Below are 13,487 nucleotides of genomic sequence, written 5' to 3' on the forward strand. Positions count from 1 at the left end.
ACTTAGATTTTATTATTCTTTGTTCTTCAAACCTCTATTGTTAAATTTTTATTCTCCATAGGAGGGTGTCTGCAAGTTACCTAACGATTGCTCTACATGTACATTTTGTTTCGTCCAAAGGAGCTTCGTTCCTGAAGGACTGTTGTTTTCGTTTTGTGATTTTGCGTTGATTCACTGTAAATGTCCGTTTCAATTTTCAAACTGTTGCCACCAAATGTTAGAGTCCTGCATTATATTTGAAGAAATTATGTAATGAAAAATCTGCATAAATGTGTGTATATTTCTCGCATTGTGATAAAACAACAGTACATAGAGCCATTGGATTTTCGATGACGTTATCCTGCTGCGAATTTTTGGCATGTGGAAGCCCAAATTTTAAATTTAGAATTTGTGTTATTATTGATTTCATATTTTGTAAATCTTTAACGAATTTTTGATTAACAAACTCAAGGATTTCAGAGTGAGCAATGGCTACGCTGTACAGAAAAAGTATTTTTATCGCTACCGCGAAAGACTCTGTATCGGAAATTCTAAAGATATGCTCAATTTAAAACTATTCTGTGATATTGTTCTTGAACTGAATTTTATGGTTTAAGTACAAAGAATGTGATATTTAATAAATAAAGGTAACAGGTAAAATGTTAAAAAAACTTCCCTTTGGACGTAATTTAAAATCTAAAACCTTTCAGATTAAAAAAAAAAAAAAAATGTTTTTTCAAATATAGTAATAAACATGGTGAAAGAACTATATACCATTACTTCCCATCTGCTACAGGGTCCATCTTATTCCAAGCCTTTAATTCAAGAAATATATTTGTATGCATTGTAGTGGTCAAAAAATATTTGTATAGAAATACAAAATATCTCAATAAAATCAGTCAAAAAATGGAATACACATAATACTTAGATTGAGAAAGTCATGTCAAAAAATGGAATCCTTTCTAAAACAAAACCGAATCATAAAAAAATAAGCTAACTCATTTAATTTCACAAGTAAATGTTTTATAAAATCAAGAAATGTTTCTTTCTGATGATGAAGTTTATAAAACTGATGTCATTGCTTTAAATATTGGAGGAAACACTCTAAACAATAACATTCTTAGTACTTGTTCTGATGCTAAATTTCATAAGTACAACACAAAAATGCATGCTCCAAATTTTATACGTTAAAGGTTAGGCAAAATCTTATCGCTAAATCCATTTTTAGATAGTCCAGGTATTCTCAGGGTGGGCAATCACTTGACATGGAAATCTCGCATACGTTAACAAATATTCCATCTTGGTGCTAAAAGGTTACATTTTAACTGATCTCATTGTTAGACATCATTAAGAAGTTCTCTTGCATGCTGGTCACAGCTTGTGCAGTCATTTTTTCAAGAACAGTATTATTAGATTATATAGATTGTCATCAGACATTTAATCAGAAAATGTGTAAAATATTGTGGAATCTGTTACTAATCAAATGATAAGCAATTTGCCATCTACTCTTGTTTACCTTGCCTCCAATGTCTTTGTGGTATGGCATAGAGTACACTGGTCAATTTCAAATTAAAGCAGGTGAGGGTTGAGGCTCTAAATCATTCAAGGCATATATAACTCTAATTTTTTTCATGGCGAGAGCTATCTTCTCAGAATTAATAACTGATCTTTTAACGCATGCTTCAAGCTCTCAAGCGGTTCATTTCCTGCAGTGGCAAATGCAGTGATATTTACAATGTTTTTGGTTCCAACTTCATTGGAGCAAATTTCAAATTCATGAAATTTACAAACCTCACAAAATCAACAATGTATAACCAAAATATAAACAAATTTTTGGTCGTTTATGGTACTAAATGGCTCTAAATGTTCCAGCTGTGACACTCACGGATGGCCTCTGAGAAGCTGGTATAAAATAAACAAGATGTCATTTAAATTGCATTGGTGATGAAATGAAATTGACATAAGAAGAATTTGAATTATTTCTCACATAAATAGAAGCTTAGCTTAATTCCAGCCTTTTATCTAATGACCTAAATGACTCATCAAACCTTTTCATTATCAATAGGCCATTCACAAGTATTCCTGTGTCAAACTACATCGAATTTAATATTTTCTACATTACTAGATGACAACATATCCAAAAAATGGTTTAGCAGTTTTTAAAACATTGGTATGAATATTATATGTGCTGGTTACAACAAAGGCCAAAATAGCTTTTGCCAAATAAAAACTCAAATTAACAGTATGTGTCCTATGAAACATGGCAGTATGCCCCCAATTAAAATGAATTCAATTCCACTTTGATGTTGATATTGTTATGATTATCAAAACATCAGGTGGTATATTTAAATAAATGTTACAAAATCATTTCTGTTACATGAATCTCGCATAATTGTAACTTATTAAGTATTCAAAAGATCCGTGCATGCCATATGTGTTGAAATACTACTAATAAGTAGTTTATTATCGGTACATGCAAGTTTACTAATTATACTCTTTTTTTTTTTTTTTTTTTTTTAAGTAAACTCTTTGTCTTGGGCTCCAAATGAATTTGGTCTTATTCTTGCCTGTGGTAGTTCAGATGGGTCCGTTTCTGTGTTGAGCAGTACTGGTGATGGCCGATGGGAAACAAAGAAAATTCACAATGCCCATACTGTAAGTTTCAATAGTTTTTCTATGCTTTTCATTTGGTATATTTTTGCAGTGCACCACTATCATAAGTGTGTTGTATTGCTATTTGTAGGGAAAGATATTTAAATCTTTGATACTTGTGATAAATCTCTTCATGAATTTTATCTAATAATTTTTACAAATTTATCTTTTTTTTTTTTTTTTTTTTTTTTTTAATATAATGCGAATTACTGAGGAACAACCTAGAAAATGTGGCTAATCGTTGGAGTATGGTAACAGGTAGTTTGGCGACATTTTGGTAAGACGATAAAAGTTACTAGCTAGGACTTTAGCAGTGTACATGGATAAAGTCAAGAATGTGCACAGTGCCATTTTTGTGCAATTCTGGGATGTTTTTTTAAGTGAAAATAGGTCGACGTGTACATGGCTACCGTGTATGTGCAATTCTTAAAAACGCGGCAAGCAGTTTGCGATTCTGCACTTTGTCCCAATTTCGCACCTAATCTTCGTCATGATTAAGCACTTTCGTTCCATAAAAGCTCAAGAATAAGCGTAATTCGGTTAGCAGATTGTTGGAAAAAAATGCTGAGTTTAAAAAAAAAAATGCCTTTACTTCGTGTAAACAAAAACTAGCAGGCTGCTGTAGCAGGGTTGGTCGCCAAATTGTCGCCAAAAAATCACCAAGTTACCATAATCCAAAGATCAACCGAAAGTGCATTTAGGTTAACCCTTTGAGGTTTGGTGCATATTTTTTTTTTTTAAATAACTTTACACATAGATAATTGGCCCCTAATACAATGTTATTTGATTCAAAAAAAAAAAAAAAAGTAAACCTTTAAGGTAATTCATGACATGGTGGGATACTGCTTGTCCCACCGCACATCTAGAGTAGTAAAATGGCATCTTTGCTTAAGTGTAAATTCTCCTAACATGTTTATCTAAAGTGGTAGTTTTAACAACCAAATGAAAATGCAAGATATAAAAAACGTTTTTGAATAATTATCTAGAAAATATTGATCATATTCGGAAAATAAAAAATATTTGTTTAAAAAAATTATACGATTATAAAAAAATAGCTTTCTGTATGACTTTTTAGATATTTTTTAATGATTTCATAATAAATTTGAAACAGAGATTTTTGTTCCAGTACTTTATTTGCTACAAATTTGAAAAGGAAGATATTTAGAAAGCTGTCATGTTTATTTACATTTCACCTCTCTTTCCTCTGCTTAGGATATTTTTCTATGGTGAATCACACTCGCATATCCATTCAGTATTCAATGACGTTTCATGTTACATAGTTAATTTCATTTCTTTTGGAAAACAACATTATTGCAATTTATTAAAAAATATACATTTGCATTATCAATATATAAAATGAACATACTTGAATTTAAAAATATTTGAATGGTGCTGCCATCTAGTAGCATCAATTCGTACATGCATGATGGAATGTATTTGTCTGATCTTTTAATTTCAACCATTCTTAATTAATATATATGAATTCAAATAATAATTTTTATTAGAAAAGGAAACTTTCACATAAAAATATTCATTCTAACACCAAAAGCTGCTGTTCAGACGATTTAAATGGCATCAGAAATTAAGGAAAAAAACTGCTTCAAAATTAGACCTGCAAAGAATTTTTATTTTACATTATTTCTATGAATGAATACTAATTCTGCCATCTGTTATACATTTAGAGAACTAAAAGACATAATTTGAGTATTTTAAATGGAATTTTGCAGCTTTCATCTGGGAGATAAAAACTGATAAAAAAGGTGGGATGCCTTTTTTATCAGTTTCCACCGCCCGTCAAGTTACTTTAACCCTTTGATGGGCTTTGATGTTATACCCATTATACTTGAACCCTTCCCACCGCCCATCAAAGGGTTAAAGTATGAGGAGTATAAATCCATAGTTCTGATGTGGTGCCAAAGTGTTTACATTTTTATGTGAATTTTACAAGATGAGTAACCTACAAATTTTCACAGATTAGAAACTTTTCCAGTGTGAGTAACAAAATTACATTTCATGAGTAATATCCTACAACAAAGATTTCCAATTGGTATCCATATATAGCTGCCATATTTTTTTTTTACAGAGTTTAGAAGAGTTATTATTATTGACCCTAAATTTCTTCAAATGTGCATGTTTTCATAATTTCTTCTTGATTATATATTCTTAGTACATATTTAAAATTGGGGATGAATTTTGTCTTTTGAAAAATAATGCTATAAGAGAAGATTCAGACTGAGTACTTTTTTTTCTTTTTTTTTTTTTTTTATAAAACTGTATGTTTGGAAGCATGTGCAGATAATGCCTCTTCTTCTGTGCATTGAGTTTTGGTTGCCAGAATTCAGTGCATGGTGTGTAGAATTCCAATGCAGAATACACTAAAGTAATTCTTCATTCAAAACTTTTACATATTATCTTTATATTCTGCTCTATCTTTCACAGTTATGCTAAATTAATATTTCATTTTTAAACAGTATTAATATTGTTAAAAAATAAATGTCATGATAAATTGTATATTCTTTATTATTGTGCTTTAGGAGTGTTGCTTGCATAGGAACGCTGCGAAAGCCGAATGAAATTTTTTTTTCAGAATACCCCGGTGCTGTTAATAAATGTTAATGCCAAGGATAGTTTAATAGGCTTAAATTGGAGCCTAGAATGGGAAATCAAGAGAGGAATAAAATGATGAAGATACTGATAAGAGTTTGGGAGTCAAATCCACTTATCGTAATAAGGAATAAAAATAAATAAATAAAAATTTTAGAATTTACTGGCATTGCAAAAGAACTAGATGAAAGAAATACTATTTCAAGCACTGCAAGCAAGAAAACTGTTTGATGCACATAAATGATGTGAATCACATGCAGTAGAATTGCAGCTTATTATGGATGATCTACTTAACCAAACACTAGTGTGTTTATATCAAACAATCAAAGACTCAATCTGCATAGTTGAAAGTGATTGTAACTTATCATGTGTGGTGTTTCACGTATGCAGTAGCTGATTGTAATTTATCCTATTATTGATAGCTGATTTCAACTTAAAACTTATTATTGATAGCTGATTGCAACTTAAAAACAATTTTTGTAAAGGAATAAAATCATGAATTAAGGTGTATAACTGTTTTATAAATTTTTTAAATGTTTTTCGTTTCATTACTATTACTTTAAAGAATTCTCCTATCTGTCAATACAATTCACTATTAGCTCTGTTAAGTTGAAAGAAAAATATTTAAATTGCCCTTCACGCAAAAGGCAAACAGCTCATATATCCATTGGTTTTGGTTGATGTGACTCTTGAAAATAACTTATCTACAATTGTATTGCTTGAAAATTAAATTAATGAAATAAGCATATGTAAACAGCAGCCACTGGAGCTGAAAACTGTTTGCATCCTGCTGTTTGATTTTAGGATTTCCTGGTGCCAGCTTATTTTTAAGCTTAAATATATTTTATATATTATAAACTTAGGCTAGCAGATACATTATTTTAACATATAAGCATTTTACGATCTATTAAAAATTTTTAAAGTCTGAAAAAATAGCACAATAAAATGACAGAGCAGCAAAAATTTTGTAAAATTGCACACACACAAATTTTAGTCGCAAAGTTTTGTTAAAAGCAGCAAATTTGTGAAAAATCGCACAATCTGCCAACACTGTATCCAATAAACAAATCAAATGACATTAGCAGTAGTTTCCTTAATGAATTTTATCTATCCCAAGTATAAATATAGAAGAGGATCCACAACAGACTGTGACTTTAGGCAAATGGAGGAGCTTTCCCTAGAAAGTGTGTAATTTGTTTCAGTATAAATATGCTGGGGTAATTATATATTAACACAGCCATTTAAGTTGAAGTCGCCTAATTTTCAGGATATGTTAAGAAAAGTATAGCAACCACATGCATAGTAGTTGTTCAGTTTCTAACAATATGTGCATTCCTCTTATTACAAATTTCAACTGTTTTTATAGACAGGTCATGAATATTTAGTGGTAGGGTTTTAAAATATATTTTAATATATGTGATATAGGATTGCTTGCAATGAAAGGAATTATGATAAAACATGCAGGAATGCAGTATTGTGTCACAAAACCACTTAAGTGAACAATCCCTTTGAATCTATTTTTAAAGGGATCACCATGAAATTTCCACTAGAACAAAAGGAACAATAACCTGATTTCAAGGTCGAAGAGTTGCAGTTCCTTCTTATGCTCTTGATGAAGTGGGACCAGTACCTGTTTGTCTTTGAAATCGATAGAATTTCAGTTAAAATCTACAAATGCAAAGTTGATGTTTTGTCTAATTATACATTCCCCAAAGATGTCATGAGTTAAGTGGTATTTTCTTGCTTATGTAAACTATTATTATAACTTCAAAAATGATCCTTTCAATTTGTATTTTGGACCCTTTTCTTCCAATACATGTAGTATAATTGTGTGGACGTATTTCAAAATATATATCTGTGTACTTAAAGATATAGTGACCAACAATTTTGATTGTATATGTATGGCTTGATAACTTGCAGATTTAATTTTTGTAATTCACTTATATCATGAAAAAAATTAATTAATATTTTTACTTTTTATCATTAATTCCTAAATCTCTCAAACATTAAGCCTAAAAAAGTTAAATGCATTAATTACAAATTAAGATGCTATTTTGGTTTGAAAAATTAAGTTACATTATTTCTTCATCAAATGTGTTTAAGCGAAATGCAAATATTTTTTAGTTGTTAAATTCTAGCATTTATAAATGAAGTGGAAGTATAATTTTTCTTTATATTTAATTTTTTCCACCCTCCAGATTGGCTGCAATGCAGTTTGTTGGGCTCCTGTTAATGCACAACTAGTATATGCAAATTCTAATGAATATACAGGATCAAATTCTAACATTTCTGCGGCTAGTTCAACAAAGAGGTTTGTCACAGGTGGTTGTGATAACCTTGTGAAGATATGGAAATATGTGTAAGTAGATTTTAGTGTTAAATTTTTTATTTTTCCATATCAGTATTATATGCACAATGTTAAATTGAAAGGAAATGTGCTAAATTTAAGTGACTTTATAATAATGTGTGTGTATATATATGTGAGATATTACAAAATACGATGGCTATGCATCAAAATAATCGGCAAACTCAAAATTGACTGTTCTAAATTTGGTGTTATCCCCCCTAAGTTCATCTGCTCTCCCAAATTCAACATCTTTCAACGTTACATAACAACTTAAAATTAATCAATCACAGCTTAACTTTACTTATGCATCTACTTAGTATAAATACTGCTTGCAAGCAACTAAGTCATTCCTTTTCCAAACTTCTAACATACCAACATCTCCATGCTGCTTATGATTTCCTGTCTAAGATGTTTACGTCATATTTTTAAAACCAGTGTACATAAAAATTATCATATATAAATATGATTGGATAAATACCTTGTCTACAAAAATGATCTGATGTAAATTGTCATAAAATAAAATTGTTTCAAAATGGCCGCGTCTGAAAGTTGTTGGTTTATGTATCCGTCTGTCTAACTACGAACTTAAAATATTACATATATATATATATTACACCCACACACATTATTATAAATTCACTCAAATTTAGCACTTCTTTTTGCTACTTTAGTAAGAATTATTGTACAAGCATAAAGTCTGAAATCTGGCCATCAAATATCCATGTCACCAGCAATTCATCCCCCCTCAAAAATATTTTGCAAAAGATTCCTAGAGTTTTTTTTTTTTTTTTTTTGTGTGTGTGAAAGATTCCTAGAGTAATGTCTTGCTTTAGCATTTATGTATGTGCAGTAGACCTTTCGTTTTTCATAATAAAACATGTGGAGGAATTCTTAATTTCACTTCAGCGTTAAGCAAAACATTTCATATTGAAGAAACACAGTAATTTATTAGCATAAATCTGGGGACCCATGTTTTTGCTTGGTGCCAATCTGCCTTTTGCCAAACTACTCCTCTAACATATATTGCTGATTTAACACACCTACTGAATAAGTTATATCATGAAAAATTTTTTATTATTTGTTACTTTTATCATCACATGATTATTAACTCAAGGCAGATTGAAAAATGACTTGTGTAGCAATGCTTAAAACTTTTTTTTTTTTTTTAAATATTAGTAACTGAATATCAAACAGCATGATAGACTTTTACGTTGACATTTATACTTAGCAACAATTACAGACTTCATTAAGCAAACTATGCTGTGAAGTGCTGAGTTTGTTGACGAGGAGAAATTTAACAGAAATTTCCTTTGGTATGGAAAGGAAAAAGAAATGATTTTGTAAATGATATTCCTAGGCCAAAAGATTGAATTTAGCACTATTTAAGAATAACTGATTAGTTGTCCAGGTATGCCTTAAGTATATGTGGAAATTTATTTATTCAGGACTCGGATAGGCTTTTGGCCTGTGTGTTAAATACATGTAAGTATAGTTAAACTAATATAATTCAGGCATAATTACCTCAGCATGCAATAGAAGAAAGACAAAATTTAGTGGAACTACACATCTCTAGTCATTTTCAGCTACTGCAAACCAAAAGTAAAAGTTCCCAGTTAATAGAGTTCGTGAAAGAGTACGAGGGAGTGGTAATAAATGAAGATGGTATAGCACGTTTTTCTTTAACTTGTAAGTCTCTATTCATGAATCATCAAAAAAGATTAAATCTGTAGTATGGTTCTAAATTCAGAAAATATTGCTACTGGCAGTGAAGAAAGTGACAGAGAGGTTGCTGAGAATAAGGAATTTGGATGAGCAATTTAGTGAGAATTCTTATTACAGCAATTACAGGATTTGAACTGTGGAACTTTGTAACTGAACAATAAATTATGCCAATCTATAAAATTAAAGGAAAAGTATTAGCCCCAAAAATAAAGCAACTTAAACAGCTTTTCTTGAAAGAAATGTTTAATAAAATAAACAAATAAATACTGAGGATTTTTTTAAATATTATTTTGATTTCTTTTAGCTTACAAATGCTTCATTATTTCATAAACAACTCTTCCTAGCTTTAATTTTATATTTTCTGTCTGTCATCTTACTAGATTCAAACTGATGGTCTAAAATATGGAAAATTAAGGAATCTGGAATCGCCAAAGTCCTAATGAGTCTGGATCGGGGACTTTGCACTAGATATGTTTGCTATGTAAATGCTGGTCAATTAGCTGCTCTCTTTTATGAATAAATCACCAATATTTCAGTATGATTATGCATATCTTAAAAGCTGTTTGTCAGTGCATTTCCAGATCATTAATTAAGGTTGAATGCTCCAAACATAATATTTATCTCTCTCTAGATTAGAAAATGAGTATTCTAGCTTTCTTTTTTATACATATATGAACTTTTTCTTTAATAAATTAAAAGTGCTGATTAAAATATTAGTTTAGAATATTATGAATTAATTTTATTGTGAAGTTCCAGTTTTTGGTCTCTCTTTTAAAGGTAAAATACATATGTGTCTAATAATATAAATACTTACAACATTTACTATTAAGTGTTTTGCCAGTGTGCATTATTTTATGAATGAAAGTAAGACGTACTTTGAGTTTTCGAAAGCATTTTATTGCCAGGAAGATATGGAAATATGCTTACTGGTCCTACTTATTGACAGTGAATTTACAGTTTTGTTGTATTATATTTAATAGATCAAATTCTAGGAGAAAAAAAAAAATGTTGATCTATCAGTAATTGAGTGGATAAAACTTCTGTGTGCTACTATCATCCAGAGTTTTCTATGAAATGAGTTAATTGCATGAATGTTTGCTGAGTAACAGATGTGAAGAGAAAATCGTGTAAAGGTTAAAATAGGCTTGACATGGGCAGTTTCCATTAAAGGAAGTTGATTGATAGTATCAGCTAGAAATTCTTGGGAAATGCAAACAGCTTTTCATGTATAGTCTTTGTAATAAACAAGTAATAACAGAACTAGTATATATTTCATTTTTATGATTTCATAAAAGATATACAAGTTAAGATAAAATTCTAACTATAATAAATTATACTCTTTGAAGTCAGCTCTTTAATCTGTTTATTTCCCTCTTTGTCTTAAAATCAGTAGAATGGTTGTAATAAATATTTCTGAAGTGTGCTGTCCTAACATTAATTACTGGAGGTGAGACAAATCCTAAATTTTCTTGAATTTCAAATCCCCAAAGTCTCTCTAATCCATAAAATCCCTCAGATGACTCAAATAATAATAATAAGGGACTGAAACCTTTGTTTAATCTTACCTTGTTTTAATAAAAGAAAATTTGAAATATGCATTTGATTAAAAGCCAGTTAAAATACACCTGCATATATTAAACATATGAACAAAGTATAATGAATAATAGCATAATTTAAAACTTTTTAGTTAAAAATTTACTTTTTCAACGTGATTTGGCAAAAATTGCTGGAATAAATTAAGTGATTTTAATGATTCAAAGTTTCTGCAGTTTTAAAAAAAACTTTTAAAATCTTTTTTATTTATTTATTTATTTATTTTTTGGCCGTTCAAGCAAATGCAGATGGAAGAGGTTTGTTTCAAGAATTAACACAGATAAACATTAGAACCAGAATAGGTTTATTAAAACTGTTAAGGCAACAAGAATCAGTGTAATATTTGTAAATTTTAAGGACTAGTTTTGAAGGCTTAAATATAGAATCTTCTTCAGCTGCAGAAGTGCGAATGATGAAAGAGAAGCCTGTGCTGAACAAAAACTGTATTTTAAGAATTTGTAGTAGGACAACAGAATATCATAAGATAATATTAATGATCTGGCCACTACTGAAGTCACTACAATTACACTCTTTTGTTTTTAATTCATGCTTCTATTGAACATTAAAAAATAAATAAATGAATTAATGAAATAATCTTTCTGAATTTATAATCTGAAATCTGGGTCTCCGGACTACCAGCAGCTTTTTATTTTGTTTGCTTTATGCCTGCGCATTTGATATTTTTCATGATAAAAATTGTATGGAAATTCTACATTCTTAATTTCACTTTGGCACTAAATAAAATTACTCCATTTCAGAGAAACAATTATTCATTAGCATAAATATCTGTGATCAATAAATTTGGCTCAGTAACTGCCATTTTGCTTGGCGTGCATTTTAAACCGAAGCATCGTTGATTTTATACGTATTGGATAATTTATATCCTTTTTAACCTGGAAAATCATTATTTATTATTTTTTTGCTTTCATCACTGCATGACTCATTGCTTGGCACCTTAAGAAATGACTCACACAGTGTTATCTAAGTATTTTAATATTTTTTTAGTAGTAATTGAACACCAAAGAGCATGCTAACTTTTTATGTTAGCATTATGTTTGAGGATGATTACAGACTTCAACTAACTGCACTGCAAAGTGTTGAGGAGGAGAAATGTAACAGAAATTTCTTTCCGTAAGCCAAAAATAAATAAGCAAATAAAAATTAATCAATAAATAAAAAATAATAAAAATAATAATGAAAAATTAATGATATTTAAAGACCAAAAGATCACACTTTGTGCTGTTTGAATTAATAACCAATTTCCTGTATATGTGGGAATTCATTTATTCAGGACTCGGATAAGCCTTAAGTATATGTAGGAAATTGATGTAAGTATATTAAACAACTAAATTAATGTAATTTTGACTTAACTTCCTCTCTGTGTGATAGAAGCAAGACATTTATTTTTTTGTAAACAATGTACCTCTAGTTGCCAATCTCATAATACCTCACCAATAGTTTATGGCAGATGCTAGCTAAGCTGTATGATTGATTATAGCCGTGAATTTGAAGGTTTCTGATATTGCAAACAAAAGGCGAAATTTTCCAGTTAATAGAATTTGTGGAGAAGTGGTAACAAAGATGATATAACAGAAATTTTTTATTATGATGACATTGCCCCAAATATCACTCAATTAACGAGTGGTGAAATCTGCAGTATGGTTCAGAATTCTAAAAATATCACTATCAGTAGTGAAGAAATTGACAAAGAAGTTTTTAAGAACAAACAAAAAAAAAAAAAAAAAAAAAAATTGATCGACAATTTAGTGGGAACTCTCGACACAGCAATTACGGGACTTGAGCAATGGAACTTTGTAAATGAACAAAAACTATATTTATATATAGAGGTAAAAGGAAAATATTAGTATGAAAAATAAAACAACTTGCATGGAAAGAAATATTTAATAAAGGAAACAAATAAATATTGACCCCTCTTTTTTTATATAAATTTGTTATTTGTTTCTCTTAAGGTCAGAATGCTTCATTATTTCATAAACCGCTATTTCATATTTTGTATTTTAGAATTTATAAATGTCATCCTACTAGATTTAAATTATGATCTAACATCCGGAAAAATCCTAAATTCAGAATCGCCAAATTCTCGACAAGTCTGGATCTCACACCACTTGTAATGCTTAAGTGTGTGAAACCTTGATGCTTATAATTGCTGAATACCACATCTCTTGTGTCAATATATCTGTATATGTTTGCTTTAAAATGCTATGCCAAAAGTAGAGGATTGTATCAACCATTCATGATTGCATTTTTGTTTCAAAAAAAGCATCTAGGTTCATCATGGTCATTCTCTCTTTTATGTCAAACTCAAATTTTCATTATTTTTATAATTTTGTTTTAAATGTTTTCTTTTCCTTTCATGTAAATAAAGGTTTTACTGTCAAAGTTAAATATCATCTGCTTTCACAATTAATTTGTTAATGTAAATGTATAACAGCTTCCAATAACATTTTATATAATTTCATTCTTTTCAGAAGCATTTATGCTTGTTTATGAACTGTTGATATTTTTTTGAAAGAAATTTTTTTTTTAAATGGCCATATGAATTAATCCAATTTTCTATGGGTAAATTAAA

The 13,487-nt window shown here is 29.5% G+C and overlaps 1 protein-coding gene across 1 annotated transcript in view; it reads left to right on the plus strand.

Annotated features, from left to right (window-relative positions):
* Sec13 (nuclear pore and COPII coat complex component secretory 13) overlaps positions 1–13,487 on the plus strand; it is a 32,390-nt gene that overhangs the window by 10,314 nt on the left and 8,589 nt on the right. Inside the window, exons 5-6 of the mRNA XM_085808013.1 lie at positions 2,501–2,634; positions 7,434–7,594. Of these exons, the coding sequence (XP_085664139.1) occupies positions 2,501–2,634; positions 7,434–7,594 (295 nt within the window). The remainder of the gene's footprint in view (positions 1–2,500; positions 2,635–7,433; positions 7,595–13,487) is intronic.

The sequence above is a fragment of the Stegodyphus dumicola genome, chromosome 1, assembly GCF_044657685.1.
Source record: "Stegodyphus dumicola isolate Sdum_Otavi_A_Nest chromosome 1, ASM4465768v1".
NCBI classification, from domain to species: domain Eukaryota; kingdom Metazoa; phylum Arthropoda; class Arachnida; order Araneae; family Eresidae; genus Stegodyphus; species Stegodyphus dumicola.